The sequence below is a fragment of the Salvelinus namaycush genome, chromosome 6, assembly GCF_016432855.1.
Source record: "Salvelinus namaycush isolate Seneca chromosome 6, SaNama_1.0, whole genome shotgun sequence".
In the NCBI taxonomy this organism is placed as follows: Eukaryota; Metazoa; Chordata; class Actinopteri; order Salmoniformes; family Salmonidae; genus Salvelinus; species Salvelinus namaycush.
This window is the reverse complement of record NC_052312.1, coordinates 18,700,782-18,718,043: the sequence shown is the minus strand read 5'-3', so window position 1 is coordinate 18,718,043 and position 17,262 is coordinate 18,700,782. Positions and strand designations below refer to the sequence as shown.

At 43.5% G+C, this 17,262-nt stretch overlaps 1 protein-coding gene across 2 annotated transcripts; it reads right to left on the bottom strand.

The window, feature by feature from the left end:
• Window positions 1-1,761: 1,761 nt before the first annotated feature.
• Window positions 1,762-16,925, bottom strand: LOC120049705 (transmembrane protein 88-like). 2 transcript variants are annotated; one of them, XM_038996060.1, is made up of 4 exons: window positions 16,804-16,925; window positions 13,539-13,925; window positions 10,548-10,818; window positions 1,762-2,268 (listed from the first exon to the last, which is right to left on the bottom strand). In XM_038996060.1, the coding sequence occupies exons 2-4, from the start codon at window positions 13,917-13,919 to the stop codon at window positions 2,264-2,266; spliced, it is 657 nt and encodes a 218-aa protein (XP_038851988.1). In that variant the 5' UTR covers window positions 13,920-13,925; window positions 16,804-16,925; the 3' UTR covers window positions 1,762-2,263. The 2 variants fall into 2 exon arrangements, with proteins under 2 accessions (XP_038851988.1, XP_038851987.1); XM_038996059.1 differs by lacking the exon at window positions 1,762-2,268 and having other exon boundaries at window positions 10,364-10,818.
• Window positions 16,926-17,262: the final 337 nt, after the last annotated feature.

Below are 17,262 nucleotides of genomic sequence, written 5' to 3'. Positions count from 1 at the left end.
GTGGCTGTACCGACTCTGACAACATATCCCGAGTGAGCCATATTTCCGTGAAACAGAGAATGTTACAATCGCTGATGTCTCTCTGGAAGGCAACTCGTGCCCTAATTTCGTCCATCTTGTTGTCTAGAGATTGGACATTGGCGAGTAATATGCTCGGAAGCGGTGGATGGTGTGCTCGCCTTCTAAGTCTGATCATGAGGCCGCTCCATCTGCCTCTCCTGCGGCGACCGCGTTGTTTTGGGTCGGCCTCTGGGATTAGATCCCATGTCCAGGGTGGAGGTCCGAACAAAGGATCTGCTTCGGGAAAGTCGTATTCCTGGTCGTAATGTTGGTAAGTTGACGTTGCTTTTATATCCAATAGTTCTTCCCGGCTGTATGTAGTAACACTTGAGATTTTCTGGGGTAACAAAGTAAGAAATAATACATAAAAATAAAATAAAAATTACTGCATAGTTTCCTAAGGACCTGAAGCGAGGCGACCATCTCTGTCGGCGCCAGGAGTGTTTCGCTGTGTTCCAGTTCCATACCACTACAATGGACATATATCGCATGGGTTCACCTAGTAAGTGGACATTGGAACGTAGCCTTGCTCACAGGCTTTTCCAGGGGTCGTTTTGGGTTTCGGCACCCCTAGTGAGCCCATCTCTCTCTCTGGTTACAGCTGAAGAATGTGCAGTATTCCCCCCTATCAGTCTGTCATGCACACAGTGGTCTCTCTGTCTGCTTGTTTTTGTCTTGAGAACATAATCTATATTTATCCCCTTATAGTGCTACTAAGGGTGTTTATCTGGAAAGTTAGGTAACAATTACAACAAAGCCACTCGATGGCAAAAAAAAATATTGCTTAACCGGATCTTGCTCGATTACTACATGAAAGCAACTCACTCCTGCCCCAGACAGTTTTTCCCGCTGTAGTTCTTACCTTCACCACAGGGTTCACTGTGACCTCTGACCTACCCCTGACACACAATCCTGGTAGTTCTGGGTGTCTGTATCTAAGTAACCTAACGTAGCAGGCGTCAAATAAATGCCTGAGTGGCTTCGGCAAAATCCGGTTCAGACTTCACCCCTTCTCTGCTTTTCAACTGAAAACCGGATGCTTCCAGTTTCCTCCGGCCCCGCTGAGGGTGGTGTCTAACGGAACTAATGAAAAGTTCTCTCTTGCTCTCCTGTCTCCTCTCCTTCGCTCTACCTCCTCTCTCTATAGCCCTCCTTTCCCTCTCAGACTGTCATCAGATAAGACCTCGTGTTACTTTGCTACTCGATCATAGCCCCTCGCACATGTACATGTCAATGTACCTCTTCAGTGTCATGGTCTACTTTCTTAATCCCTTGCCGGTGCTCAAATGGACTGCTTTCCTTCTCTCACTTCATTGGCTGCTCTCAAGAATCTCAAGGGGGGAAGACCCCTGCTTGTTTTATGTTTGTATACATGAGGCATGATGAGGTCTGCTCTGTAGCAATAGAAATGCACTATCTGAAGTTCACATGCATCACACACACTGCAAAAATACTATGCATTAAATTGACCAAACGTAATCATTTGTATGGGGGTATGGAGGCCATTGGCTCAACTTACCTCAAAGCACCTTAGCCCACAGAGCTACAAAGAGCTACAAATTGGGTTAAGATTTTGATACTGGAGGAGAACCGTTCAGTTGTCTGCCTTCTTCATGAACTGTTGGCCAGTATTGAATTACCAATACCCAGATCATGATAACTTCATGACGAAAAGATTTAATAAAAAATAATATGGTTTATTGCTTATTTTTACTATTCTGATTTATCGGATTAAACTAAAGAAGATACAAAAGATAATGTGAAAGAAATGTTTGCTAAAAGGAAGTAAAGAATGGAAAATAACTTAACCAACTCCGAGGAACCCTCAGATGACGTACTGTATGATGTTTCCATGGAAAGTCTCGATACAGAAGTTCCCTCTCTCATTGTTGTCAATAATTCATATAAAAGTCAAATAATAATTTAACAAACTGGCAGTGGGCAGCCAACATATGAAACGACGCAGGAGGTACAACTATGACAAGAGTATTGAATTATTTAAGAATTACATCGACTATGATTCATATGGCATATTGTGCCTTGATTTGAACACAGTATCAAAAGTAGACAATATGCTTTAATCCCAAAAGGGACTGTTCCTGGCAGATAGGGAGTTGTGTGAAGCTGTATTAGGTACTTTAGTCCAGGTATGTCATCTGGAACAGGCTGTGGCATGTTTGAGAGTCTGAGAGTCCCGCTGGCGTCAACCTGAAAATATAAAAACAGAAGAAAAAAAATGATACATGCATTCAAAAATCCCTTTTTGACAAGGCTACCTCAGATTCTTGTGATGTAAGAAGAGCTATTATTAATATATTATAACCATTGTTAATGTTTGATATTTTATGCATTACTGACAAAATACAATAATTCCCCATGAGTTAATGTAAAGGAATGTACGTCATGAGTCGACAATAGGAAACGTGCCGTGTGAATGAAGGCACACAACGTGATCATGCACAGGACCCATGTGTGTGTAAACCTCTTCCTGTATGTTCAACCAGGAGCTAATCTCAGCATGATCTTCAACCAACCACTGATTTACCCATTGATTTAATAATTGCACCCTGAATTTCACTAAGTTGGCCTTTATGTCTAAGAAACTTTCTTTACAACTTCAATCTATTAGGCCTATGCATCGTGTCTGGTCATCAGACGACACTCCGGTAATAATACCTTGTTAGTGGCATGTGTGCGGCTTGTTTTCACATTACCCTGAAAATATTAATATATTATTCTAATTGTGACCCTAACATTATTACTTTTGTGCAGAAACAAGTCAGTCAACCATAGAATTAGAATGCTGTCTAATTAATCAATAAATCTACTTTATTCTAATTATATGGAGTCAACGTTTATTTACATCTCGGCACCCAGATCCAAATCTTGCATGCTGGTTGACATGACCTGGATGCCACAGAGAATGAGTCGCAAACTTGAATGTTGTGAAAACTCTGTGCAACTTCCAGAGGCGCTTTAAGTTACAGTTTTAACAGTGGCTAAGTAGGCTACTGTTGCTATCATAATGTAGGCCTACAAGAGAGGCCTTCCATTGAAAACAACAGAGAAAATGCATCCTATAACGTTTTAACATGGAAATAGCTGTTCTATCGTTCCGCCTACAGTAGCAGCCAGTGTGTGGTGTTGAATGTAGGCCTACATTCCATGAGAATGAAAATAAACATGCAGGGCTTGACATTAACCTGTTTATCCACTTGTCCTTCAGACAAGGAGGTGACTAAAAATGTGTTGTTTGATGCAAGAAACCACTTCACAAAATACATGATTCCCATACTATTATTGCAGAGAATCAGACTATGCTACCCTCTGCCTATTTAGCTCATTCAAGACTTTCTCAAAATACAACCCGACCCCTTTAAGACAAAAGAAAAGCTCTTTACCCGACTACCATTTGAAATATGTCTAGAAACGTACATGTTTTGTGCTCTTGTAGGAAGCAATCACTCTCCTGTTGCTGACTACAAATGATCTATAACCAGGCTAATAACTAACTAACTAGCAAAGGATATTAACACAAATGTGCACACGTCTACATGCAGCTCTCGCTTTGATCTGAAAACAAACAAACTAGACCAATCGCTCATGCTGTAAACACAGTCCAGTTCAAAGTAAATGTCACAGATTCATATATGGCAATGGTCTAGTTGCATATAGGCCTACTGCAGCTCTGTTTATGCCGCACCGGTCTGTGTTGAGTACGGGCTGAGCCGTGCGTGTCAATGCAACAGAACCCTACTCTAATGCGTTCTGCCTACAACAGAAATAGTTTGTTTTGTTCAGGTATGTTGCATTGTGTTAAATTTGAGGTAAGCTATATGATCACACTGGTAACAGATCCGTTGTATTACTTGTGAGGCACAGCCGAGTGAGCATACATTTAAATAATTCGCTTTTTAATTGTATTTTACTGGGCTGAAGGTGCCTGCATATGATGGTCAGTCTCAGCGGGGAGAGAGAGCAGCAGATGGAGTGTCCGCCTCAACGTCCCTCTGCCAAATAGCTACCTGGACTATCCGCATTGACCATTATTGCACTAACTTATCACATACGCTGCTGCTACTGTTTATTGTCTATCCTGTTGCCTAGACACTTTATTCCTAGTTATATGTACATATCTACCTCAATTACCTGGTATCCCTGCACATGGCCTCGGTACTGGTACTCTGTGTACAGTCGTGGCCAAAAGTTGAGAGTGACATAAATATTAATTTTCACAAAGTCTGCTGCCTCAGTTTGTATGATGGCAATTTGCATATACTCCAGAATGTTATGAAGAGTGATCAGAAGAATTGCAATTAATTGCAAAATCCCTCTTTGCCATGCAAATGAACTGAATCCCCCAAAAACATTTCCACTGCATTTCAGCCCTGCCACAAAAGGACCAGCTGACATCATGTCAGTGATTCTCTCGTTAACACAGGTGTGAGTGTTGACGAGGACAAGGCTGGAGATTACTCTGTCATGCTGATTGAGTTCGAATAACAGACTGGAAGCTTCAAAAGGAGGGTGGTGCTCGGAATCATTGTTTTTCCTCTGTTAATAATGGTTACCTGCAAGGAAACACGTGCCGTCATCATTGCTTTGCACAAAAAGGGCTTCACAGGCAAGGATATTGCTGCCAGTAAGATTGCACCTAAATCAACCATTTATCGGATCATCAAGAACTTCAAGGAGAGCGGTTCAATTGTTGTGAAGGAGGAAGTCCAAGAAAGTCCAGCAAGCGCCTGGACCGTCTCCTAACGTTGATTTAACTGCGGGATCGGGGCACCACCAGTACAGAGCTTGCTCAGGAATGGCAGCAGGCAGGTGTGAGTGCACCTGCACGCACAGTGACGCGAAGACTTTGAGGATGGCCTGGTGTCAAGAAGGGCAGCAAAGAAGCCGCATCTCTCCAGGAAAAACATCAGGGACAGACTGATATTCTGCAAAAAGTACAGGGATTGGACTGCTGAGGACTGGGGTAAAGTGATTTTCTCCGATGAATCCCCTTTCCGATTGTTTGGGGCATCTGGAAAAAAACTTGCCCGGAGAAGACAAGGTGAGCGCTACCATCAGTCCTGTGTCATGCCAACAGTAAAGCATCCTGAGACCATTCATGTGTGGGGTTGCTTCTCAGCCAAGGGAGTAGGCTCACTCACAATTTTGCCTAAGAACACAGCCATGAATAAAGAATGGTACCAACACATCCTCCGAGAGCAACTTCTCCCAACCATCCAGGAACAGTTTGGTGATGAACAATGCCTTTTCCAGCATGATGGAGCACCTTGCCATGAGGCAAAAGTGATAACTAAGTGGCTCGGGGAACAAAACATCAATATTTTGGGTCCATGGCCAGGAAACTCCCCAGACCTTAATCCCATTGAGAATTTGTGGTCAATCCTCAAGAGGCGGGTGGACAAACAAAAACCCACAAATTCTGACAAACTCCAAGAATTGATTATGCAAGAATGGGCTAACATCAGTCAGGATGTGGCCCAGAAGTTAATTGACAGCATGCCAGGGCGGATTGCAGAGGTCTTGAAAAAGAAGGGTCAACACTGCAAATATTGACTCTTTGCATCAACTTCATATAATTGTCAATAAAAGCCTTTGACACTTATGAAATACTTGTAATTATACTTCAGTATTCCATAGTAACATCTGACAAAAATATCTAAAGACACTGAGGCAGCAGACTGTGGAAATTAATATTTGTGTCATTCTCAAAACTTTTGGCCACGACTGTATATAGCCATGTTATCGTCCCTCATTGCATTTATTATTACCTTTATATTAATTCTCTTTTTCTTTCTCTGTAAGTACGCCTTTCACTGTTAGTCATCACCTGCTGTTTACGAAGCATGAAGGAATAAAATGTGTTTGATTTGTTGTATTTCCTTACCAAACTGGTGCTAGTTTAGCCTGGGTACCAGTCTTTTAAGCTAACATTCCAGTCATTGTAGCCTACTCCGTGTCGAGTACAGGTAGTGGAATGTTAGTTAAAAAATAAACAAATAAAACACTGGTACACGGACTAGTACAAATGAAGCTCTGTTCGATTTAATCTTTGAGAGATACGTTTTTGAAATCACAATGCATCCTGGGAGTGGAAGACAAATACAGTGGAGGGAGGAAGTACAAGTGGTTCCCCAGTAATAAAAATGGTCAACCATTAAATCCTTACTTCAAGCTGCAATAATATCATAACTGCTTCTTCCAAAATTATTGCCACCTTTGATTGTTTTTTAAAACTCTTTATAAAATAAATACTACAAATACTGAGCTATATTGTATACTAAAAGAACACAATTTTGTACAAATAGAATAGCGCCGATAAAACATTTTTTTTTACAAGGAATGAACAAAAAAAATCTAAAGAGGATAACGGCACTTAGTCTTTTTCTATGTTTTATGAGATTGAAGCACACTTTGGGAGGGATCTTAGCCTTATGGACTGCCCTTTTCAATTCAAACCACAGATTCTCAATGTTAAATGTTTTATTTGGGTCCTCTACCAGGCAAGTTTACCACTGCTCCAGAGTTTTTAAAACGTCAATTGTTGCCCTAAAAGTGGTATGTTTATTTTTTATATTTGTTGTACCTGATTTATGAAAGTTAACAACCATTTTGCCTCTTCATTTCGGAGTTCTTTGTCTTTCCCAATGGTGATGAATAATAAAATGTTACCTCATTTTTATACCCCAGTGAAACAGGAAGCCATGAAAGTCCAAAATACAGTTCCTAAAACTGAGATTAATTAAAAGTAGAATGTTAATGCAGGTTAAATGTTGTTTGATTTTACTTATAAGAATCATTAGGGGTGCCAATATTTTGACACCCTTTTTTTTGTCAAAGAAAATGTCTTTGAGCAATTATTTTTGTATAAAATAATAATTTTGCATAGCCAATTATCCAAATGGTTCTACCTAGATAGGTAGGTAGAACTGCACAATTGAACTTGAGTCATCTAGGAATGTCCACTTGGTGGCGACAGAGTTCCATCTTCTGGGTTGAGTCTGTCTGAACGTTGACTGCTGGCGTGTCATGATCATTGTGATATTCAAGCGAAACTATCATCTCCACAAATCAGACTGTATAGCTTGTTTTTCCCAACACGTAGGTAATTTGTTTTCCAAATGGAACTCTGTCGCCACCAAGTGGACATTCATAGATGACCCCAGTTCAATTGTGCAGTTCTACCTACCCATCTCCGTAGAACCATTTGGATATGCATCTCACGTGTTTCTAATTCAGAGGCAATGACGAAAATCGGTTAACACATTGCAAGGTACCGCCCCCCTTAGTTCTAGCATGGTGCTTTCTCGAAGTTGCTCTCCTAAACTTACTTCAGGCCAAACTGTAAAGATGGTGCGGTACAGTTCGACTAGGGGAGGGGTATTGAGTCCTGGCTTTACAAATGATAAACATTACCAAACATTGTATTTCAGAATGTAGGCCAACTCATACCATACTCAGTCACGACGTAAACTTCAGTCTCGTGTACTTTAAATACCAAAGGCTAGGCCCTACTTACTTGGTTTGTGTGTTGTGGTGGAATCTGTGATGCAGACCCCCGTCAATGGCCATGAACTTTCAAGGTTCTCTTTTGAAACCCTTCAACAAACAAAACAACTCCACGGCATAATCTACTGTCGTATTTTATACGCATATTCATCAAAATATTCCATGTAAATAGTTCCGTAATTGTTGGAGAGGGTCAGCAGCACTGCATGCGACGAAAAAACAATATATCCAGCGAGGAAAGATACTTTTGTAACAAGCTGATTGCTGCGCCTGATTCCAGGCTTGCGAAATTAACACCCTGGGGTATGCAAACAAGAGATGAAAACCTGTGTGTGGGGGTAGGTAATTAGAGACCCTCTAAATTCCCAAGTGAAGTAAAGACTGTATTTTGTGATCTCAACTCAGTGGGAAATGAATATGGATTATTATTTGGCTACAAGGAATATACACTTTTATTTTGGGCTTTTATGAACATGCCGTAATATAATGTAATATTTGTTCTTTTTTCGTGACCCACTTTTATTTGTAATTTTTTTTGTGTGAGGGGTTCAAACAACCATCTTTATTTAGTTTTAGTTTTTTTAATCAAATGGTGGCGGGTGATTTTAGCCCTGTCCTGTGTTCGTTGTTGGCGGTAGTGCATCTTCATAACCCACTGAGAATACAGTTGTGATTGTAAAATAAACGTGATTTAAAAAAGATATATACAAGTAGCCGCTAACGTTTTGATCACATTCACCGTGTTACATCACTAACAGGGAAGATACCATGATCAAGAAGGTGGTTAACCCATGGCAACGCTCAGCCATTGCATTCTGTTTTGTTTTTTTTAGTTAACTAGGAGTCAGTTAAGAACAAATTCTTATTTTACAATGATGGCCTACCCTGGCGAAACCCTCCCCTAACCCAGATGACTCTGGGCCAATTGTGCACCGCCCTAAGGGACTCCCGATCACAGCCGGTTGTGATGCAGCCTGGGATCAAACCAGGGTCTGTAGTGATACCTCTAGCACCAAGATGCAGTGCCTTAGCCCGTTGCGCCACTCGATGACCCCTGCGAATTCCCCAAATGTGGAAATGTATACATAACCACAATGAACACTGTTTTTTAAAATCAACAACATAACTCAGGCAGTAGGAAGCTCTCTCATCCATTTATATGCAGATGATACAGTCTTACACTCAGCTGGCCTCTCCCCGGATTTTGTTTTAAACGCTCTACAACAAAGCTTTCTTAGTGTCCAACAAGCTTTCTCTACCATTAACCTTGTTCTGAACACCTCCAAAACAAATGTCATGTGGTTTGGTAAGAAGAATGACCCTCGCCCCACAGGTGTGATTACTACCTCAGAGTTTAGTGCTTGAGGTAGCCACCTCATATAAGTACTTGGGAGTATGGCTAGACGGTACACTGTCCTTCTCTCAGCACATATCAAAGCTGCAGGCTAAAGTTACATTTAGACTTGGTTTCCTCTATCGTAATCACTCCTCTTTCACCCCAGCTACCAAACTAACCCTGGATCAGATGACCATCCTACCCATGCTAGATTACGGAAACGTGATTTATAGATCTGCAGGTAAGGGTGATCTCGGCTACTGGTTGATGCTTATTTATAAAACCCTCTTAGGCCTCACTCCCCCCATCTGAGATATCTACTGCAGCCCTCATCCTCCACATACAACACCCGTTCTGCCAGTCGCTCCTCTTTTCAGTTCGCTGCAGCTAGCGACTGGAACGAGCTGCAACAAACACTCAAACTGGACAGTTTTATCTCAATCTCTTCATTCAAAGACTCAATCATGGACACTCTTACTGACAGTTGTGGCTGCTTTGTGTGATATATTGTTGTCTCTACCTTCTTGCCCTTTGTGCTGTTGTCTGTGTCCAATAATGTTTGTACCCTGTTCCGTGCTGCTACCATGTTGTGTTGCTACCATGCTACTCTGTTGTCTTAGGTCTCTCTTTGTGTAGTGTTGTGTTGTCTCTCTTGTCCTATATTTTTATTTAATTTATTTTTATTTTGAATCCCCATCCCCGCAGGAGACGTTTTGCCTTTCGGTAGGTCGTCATTGTAAATAAGAATTTGTTCTTAACTGACTTGCCTAGTTAAATAAAGGTTAAATATAATAATAATTTTTAAAAATGAAACAGACTCAAACTGATTCCAAATAGACTATATTTGAAAAAAGGAAATACACAAGAAACAGTAGCAGTCATAAACCATAGTCAACTAAATGTACAAAACTCTACTGAAGGTCCTTCATGGTGGATAAATGCTTAAAGATACTGTGTTGAATCAATGTTAATAATATATTTGATGTCAACACATGGCAGTGATATTATGTCCTTTAATACAATGTCCAGTGTTTGACTGGAGAAACAACATTTTGCCTGCCGTGTGGTTGAGACGTTTGCTGTTGATGACTTGTTCTCCATCTTGCCCTCTAACTCTAGAACAGTGTAAAAAATCCTGCTCCTCTTTGGTCTGCTATAACGTTTTCTCACAGTAAACCACACATGTTGACAGGTAACTTTTACATGAAATTGGTTGTATAAAACGTGGTAGTGTGAAGGAGGTTACTTTGGTTGAACTCCAGAGGAATGGTTTACTTTGTTCTTTAAACTGTGGCGCCTATACTGAAGCCTTCCCAGATAAGAGTTTGGCTGCTGTGGTTGTTCTCCTCCTCCTCCTCCTCCTCCTCCTCCTCCTCCTCCTCCTCCCTTCTCGCCATTCTTCCCTCCTTTCATCCTGTCTCCCTCCTCATCTTGGCTCTCCCTTTCCCTCCATGCGCTCCCTTCTCTTCCTCACCCGTTCTTTCTCTCTCCCTCTCTTTCTTCCTCTTTCTGTGTCTCTCTCGCTCATCCTCGCTCCCTCCCCCTATACATAGATCTTGACACTACCTTCCTTCACATCGCTTCCACTCCCCACCCTCTCCCACTCCCACTCACACCCAGACCTTACCCTTCCCTCCTCCCTCCCTTCCAGCGCCACTGCGTTCACAGCAGCCCCCTCCCAGGCCAGGGTGCTGTGTGGTGGGCAGGTTCTTGTAGATAGCCCTGGAGTATGGTATAAAGCAGAGCCCCAGCTGGAGGTGGCGGGCCAGGCGGCAGTAGGCGGCCAGAGCCAGGACCAGGAGGGGTGTGACCAGGAGGAAACCCACCACCAGGAGGGCCACACAGCCACCGTCATTCAGCAGGTCCGAGCAGTAGCGGGACGTCCCATGAGGGCGCACCTGGGGAGAGGGACACGGGTCGTATTTTTCCTGATTGTTTGTGTTACTTACTGTTTTTCACATGACCGTAAGAATGTTGCACTCAAAACGAAGAGATTGACAATGTCCCTGTGACTGTAAAATGACATTAATAATGCATTGTAAATGCAACCGAAATGCATTGGTCTCACACGTTGCTTTAACAAGGTAGTTTCTAACAAGCTAAAGCTAATGAGGCTTTCTGTTAGTGTCTCAGAACAGAACAGATGGAGACGGTTGGTTTCAGCGCCCGTGATCAGGACAAGTGAAGGATGGAGGAATCAAGGAGGAGATGCAGGGAGACGATGATGTGCCCCTGGTAGTGTGTGTCTGAGGTGAGGCTAGACACAGAGCAGATAGCACTCACACACACACACACACACACACACACACACACACACACACACACACACACACACACAGACACACACACACACACACACACACACACACACACACACACACACACACACACACACACACACACACACACACACACACACACACACACACACACAGAGAGATTGAGCAACACTCACTAACCCAATCTGTTTTGTTCTTACAGACACATACTGACCCCACAAAGAACGAAGAGCCCTTCCATAGATTAAATGTGATTAATTGCCATTCTTATATCACGGCTGTGTAACATCACAATAATACCTATGGTACTTTACATTTAAAATGGCCACCTGTTGTTGTGGTGTGTGATGCTGTTGGTGTGAGGGAGAAGAGGGTGAAGGGGGGTGACAGAGAATATGTGAGGAATGGACAGGGAAAATGAAGGGGCTGCATTATCCTTCCTTAACTCCATCTGGTAAGAACAGAATGAGAGAGTGTAGGGGGGAGCGATACCAAGGCACCAAGAGTGGTGCAGGAGGTTGGGAGGTGAACAGAAGGAGAGAGGAGAGGAGAGGAGAGGTATAGGAGAGGAGAGGTATAGGAGAGGAGATGAGAAGTATAGGAGAAGTAGAGGAGAGGAGAAGTAGAGGAGAGGAGAGGAGGAGAGAGGAGAGGAGAGGAGAGGAGAGGAGAGGAGAGGAGAGGAGAGGAGAGGAGAGGAGAGGAGAGGAATCATGCAACTGTCCATTTCAAGTTCTTGCAGCTGGTTAGCGAAGATCCTCTATCTTTTTCAGAGTTTGTGACAGCAAACTGTGAGCTCAGGGTAACTATTTAGCCAGCTTTGAAATCCCCCCTCCCTTCTTTCTCATCCCCCTCTCTCCTTTGTTTCATTTCTCTTGCTCTCTCTCTCTCTCTCTCTCTCTCTCTCTCTCTCTCTCTCTCTCTCTCTCTCCCCCCCAGCCTAATCCCGTCTTAATCTGGTGCCACAAGGTTTCTAATTGGTCAGAGGGGAATCCTGTAACATGTCTCTTTGAGCACACACCCATGCATGCACACCCTGATCATTAGTAAGGTGGTCAGACCAGTAGTGCTGTGGCCCTTCTTCCCTTTCACACTCTGACCTACTCTGACCTGTAGGGGTGGCTGGGTGGGAAACTAAAACTAGTGGGATTTATGGGGGTCAAAGGTGTGTGTGTGTGCGAGCGTGCGTGCGTGCGTGCGTGCGTGCGTGCGTGCGTGCGTGCGTGCGTGCACCCTCCCACCTCTACAGGGTCTTGCGTGCGTGCGTCTGTGTGAGTCTGTGTGTGTGTGAGCACAAGTGTGCTAAATGTATTTCACGCAACATTTTTGCTTATTTTGCCGGTGAATCTGTGCATGTGTGTGTTTAAAACTTTCTTGGACAGCTTGTAAGAATAGGCTAAAGCACACCTAGATCTGGGACCAGCCAGGCTGGCTAATCCCTACCTCCCTCTCTTCTTGAAAGTTCCCACCACTGACGTCACTCTCCCCTGACTCCTGAGTCCTAATCTGTCCAGTCTGATTCTAAACCCTGACTGGCACCCTATTCGCTATATAGTGCACTACTTTTGACCAAAACTCTATGGGCCCCACATGGTTAAAAGCAGTGCACTATAAGTGGGTGTGAGGGGTTCCATTTGGGATGTAGCCCCTGTTCTTAAACATCTGCTTGTGAAACACATCACAAAGAGCCAAACTCCACCCTCATTTAAACTATTCCAAACTCCACCCTCATTTAAACTATTCCAAACTCCACCCTCATTTAAACTGTTCCAAACTCCACCCTCATTTAAACTATTCCAAACTCCACCCTCATTTAAACTATTCCAAACTCCACCCTCATTTAAACTATTCCAAACTCCACCCTCATTTAAACTATTCCAAACTCCACTCTTATTTAAACTATTCCAAACTCCACCCTCATTTAAACTATTCCAAACTCCACCCTCATTTAAACTATTCCAAACTCCACCCTCATTTAACCTATTCCAAACTCCACCCTCATTTTCAGCTAAACTATTCCAAACTTGTGGTGGATGGTGAAAGTTTAGTTAGGATTTACAGTTAGTCCCTCCTGAAATGTCAGCATGCTGTATAACATATTATTACGGGTTTCTTATCTAGCCAGATACTCCTGAATACCTCTGAAAGGGTAAATTGTTATGACTGTTCTGGCAAACACCACTCACACTGACGCACACACGCTGAGACACACACGCTGACACAGATTAATTATGAATGTGAAATTTAAATGACAGATAGGAATTTTGGAAGATGAATGTAAGTGTTGCACAAATGCCCTTTACTATGTGTACACACGTGCAGACACACACCCTTCTTACCGTAGAATGACAGAGGAACCCGAACACCACCATGGCGATGGCGGGGGTGAGGATGAGTCCGAACACCAGTCCGGCCAGGCAGGCGTTGATCCCAGCGATGAGCAGGTTCTGGGCCGTCACCAGCACCGAGCACGCCCAGCAGTCCAGAGAGCCTCGGAGCTCCAGGGGAGCGTCGTTACCACCTCCCCTACTCTCAGCTGCAGAGTACGGGGGTGGCACCACCACGCCGGAGGGGGTCCCCACAGCAGCGCTGGAGGCCAGAGAGTTGGAGTGCTGGAGGTGGTGGTGGTGAGGGTGGTGGTGGTTGAGGGGAGAGAGCTCCTCGGAGAGCTCCAGAGCCTGGTGGTGGGCCCCCTTCTCCAGTGTACCGCTCACACTCATGGTCAACTAAGGAGGGAGAGATGGAGGTTAGCACAGGTTGATACGATGTAAGCAACACAATGCAAAGCTACGTATATAACACTGTCCTTGTTTCTCGTTCTCGAGTGAACCAGTCTGTACAACGTTGTTTTTTGATGTATGCAAATGTAAACGGCACTGTATTTGCATGGGAAGGACATTTGAAGCCTCTTCCTCTCTTGTCCATCTCAAACATGGTCCCTTGGTCCCCATCCCTCCCTAGACGCATCGTAGCTGAGGCGCCGTCTTCAAAGGTAGTTCACAGGGAGGTCAGTTAGAGGAGTTATCTGCTAGAGGTAGAGGACGGCAGACTGCGTGGTGCAATCTATAAACGCTCTCCCATCTTCTATCAGTGCAGGATGCTTATCTGAAAGCTGATTGGTCAGAGCGGGATGGTTATCTGACTGCTAATTGCCAGGTGAGGGTGCACAGAGGATGATGATGGATAAGATGAAGAGGAAGGGTAAGAGACGGATGTGTTCATGCGTGTGTTTGTGTGTGTGTGTGTGTGTGTGTGTGTGTGTGTGTGTGTGTGTGTGTGTGTGTGTTTGTGTATGCTTCTGCACATGCCTGGATGTATTTGTTTATCGTTGGGCTGACAAAAGACTGCAGTTCCTGTCTCGTTAGAAAGAGAAAACCTAGAAGCATGGTGTAATGTCATGCCCCTTTGTTCAAGACACTGTAAAGGTTTTTGTTTGATTCTTCCAGTATGGTAAAAAAACAAACACACAAAATCACAATAGACCAAGTTTCAAGTTCCCTTGAATCAGCTATAAGTTACAACTCCTAACTGACATGTCCCATTAACGCTGACAGGATGGCACCCCCTCCCCATGCTGACTAAGCGTTGCCCTGACCAGCCTGAACAATGGACTGAGGTCAGCGGCCAGCCCGCCATCCAGAAATAACCCCCCAGAACCCCCCAGACCTCGGCACCGCAGACCAGAGGGGCCAAGGCCCGGCACTTAACACTGTTTAAAAAAAAAGTTGTGTGAAAGTAGTGTATTGAGCAATATTCCACAGGTGCAGGGTAGAAATAATGCCATAGGAAAGATAATGCGTTTTGGTCGTTTTCAAGCACACCCATGAGACTTCTAGCAGCTTGAAGAGGGCACGACAACGCCTATTCCCCCTCAGGAGACTGAAAAGATTTGGCATGGGTCCTCAGATCCTCAAAAAGTTCTACAGCTGCACCATCGAGAGCATCCTGACTGGCTGGTATGGCAACTGCACGGCCTCCGACCGCAAGGCACCACAGAGGTTGTTGCGTACGGCTCAGTACATCACTGGGGCCAAGCTTCCTGCCATCCAGGACCTTTATACCAGGCGGTGTCAGAGGAAGGCCCAAAAAATTGCCATGAACTCCAGCCACCCGAGTCATAGACTGTTCTCTCTGCTACCGATTATTTATATTGTCCCCACCCCCCATTTTTACGCTGCTGCTACACTCTGTTTATTATTTATGACTGGTCACTTTACCTCTACCTACATGTACATATTACCTCAATTACCTCGACTAACCGGTGCGCCCGCACATTGACTCTGTACCTGAACCCCCTGTATATAACCTCGCTACTGTTATTTTATTGTTGTTCCTTAATTATTTGTTAGATTTCTATATTTTTTTATTTATTGATTGTTCTTTTTTCTTAACTGCATTGTTGGTTTAAGGGCTTGTAAGTAAGCATTTCACTGTAAGGTCTACACTGTTGTATTCGGCGCATGTGACAAATAACATTTGATTTGGTTTGTTCTTCTTCCTCCCCTTTAGTACTTTTATTTCTAAAACAGTGAATGCACATCCAGCACTTCCACAGGTGCAGGAAACTAAATTAAACGTTGAATGCCTCACATTGGTTTTAGCCGGGACAGGAGGTTTTCCTGACCACATGATAAACTCCTGTCCGTAGGTAGTGGGTATTTGTGGGTTGATGTTTTTTGTCATGGACCTTGTTCTGAAGGCAGCTCTGCAGAGTGGTCACTAGCTGGCACAGCCACAAAGTCATAACATTTTATTTTAAACCTAACCTTAACCACACTGCTAACCCTAATGCCAAACCCTAACCTTAAATTAAGACCAAAAAGCAAATGTTGACTTTGCAACTGGCCTATCTAAAGGAAAATCACTCTATTCTGCCTCCAGGACAAGACTCATGACAATAAACGTCAACCTGCTAATTTTTCCACCCTTTACTTTTACCCAATAAACACCCATCACCCTCACCTGACCGTTAACCCTGACCCTAACCACGCTATAAGTGCTTACTTTACGTTCTACGTCAGTCTCCTATTGTTAGGTAAAGTGTTGTTCAGGTGTAAGGTCAGGGGTCCAGGAAGAAGGAGACCTGCTCACTCATTGTGTCACGACTTAAAATAGTCCTGCACTTGGCCGCTCCATCTGTTTTACACATCCCACGTACTTGTTATTCTTTGAAAAATGTCGCGTCATTGTTTCTCATAACTCTGGAGACACCGATATTAATCTGCTATAGAAATGACTGAATCATGTCCTATGGTATTTTCAAATGACCTTCCTCTGTAGCTTCATGGCGACTAATACAACAATGAACTACATTCAACCTGGTCCTTGAACGATTCTCATAATATATTCTCTAATCTAAAACATACTGAAGCAACTCTGTTGTCTTTTGACTGGCAGTTGCATACATGTTATTATCGAATGTTATTATGTGGTTATCTATGTTGTTACCTATGCATTTAATTATCAGTGATGCTAACAAGAATTGTCATTTTAAAATGCTGCTAATTCTCTGAACGCTTCACACAGATATTGGAATAGTTGTGGTCTAAATAGAGTGCTTTAGTTAGTTCAACTCCCTCCCTAGGTCTGTACGTTCTCACTCACATTGACGTGCAGCCTGGTAGAGCCTCTCTCTCTTCCTCACTCTTCTCTTTCTCTTCTTCTCTCTTTTCCTTCTCTTCTCCTTCTCTTCTCCTTCTCTTCTATTTCTCTTCTTCTCTCTTCTCCTTTTCTTCTCCTTCTCTTCTCTTTCTCTTCTTCTCTCTTCTCCTTCTCTTCTCTTCTCCTTCTCTTCTCTTCTCCTTCTCGCTTCTCTTCTCCTTCTCGCTTCTCTTCTCCTTCTCGCTTCTCTTCTTCTCTTCTTCTCTCTTCTCCTTTTCCTCTCCTTCTCTTCTCTTTCTCTTCTTCTCTCTTCTCCTTCTCTTCTTCTCTCTTCTCTTCTCCTTCTCGCTTCGCTTCTCTTCTCCTTCTCTTCTTCTCTCTTCTCTTCTCTTCTCCTTCTCGCTTCTCTTCTCCTTCTCTTCTTCTCTCTTCTCTTCTCCTTGAAGTTCCAGTGAAGCACTC

Coding starts and splice junctions, on each gene's coding strand:
- LOC120049705 (XM_038996059.1), bottom strand. CDS start 13,919: ATGAGTGTGAGCGGTACACTGGAGAAGGGGGCCCACCACCAGGCTCTG. Junction 10,819..13,538: donor GGTTCCTCTGTCATTCTACG/GTAAGAAGGGTG, acceptor CCCTCTCCCCAG/GTGCGCCCTCATGGGACGTC.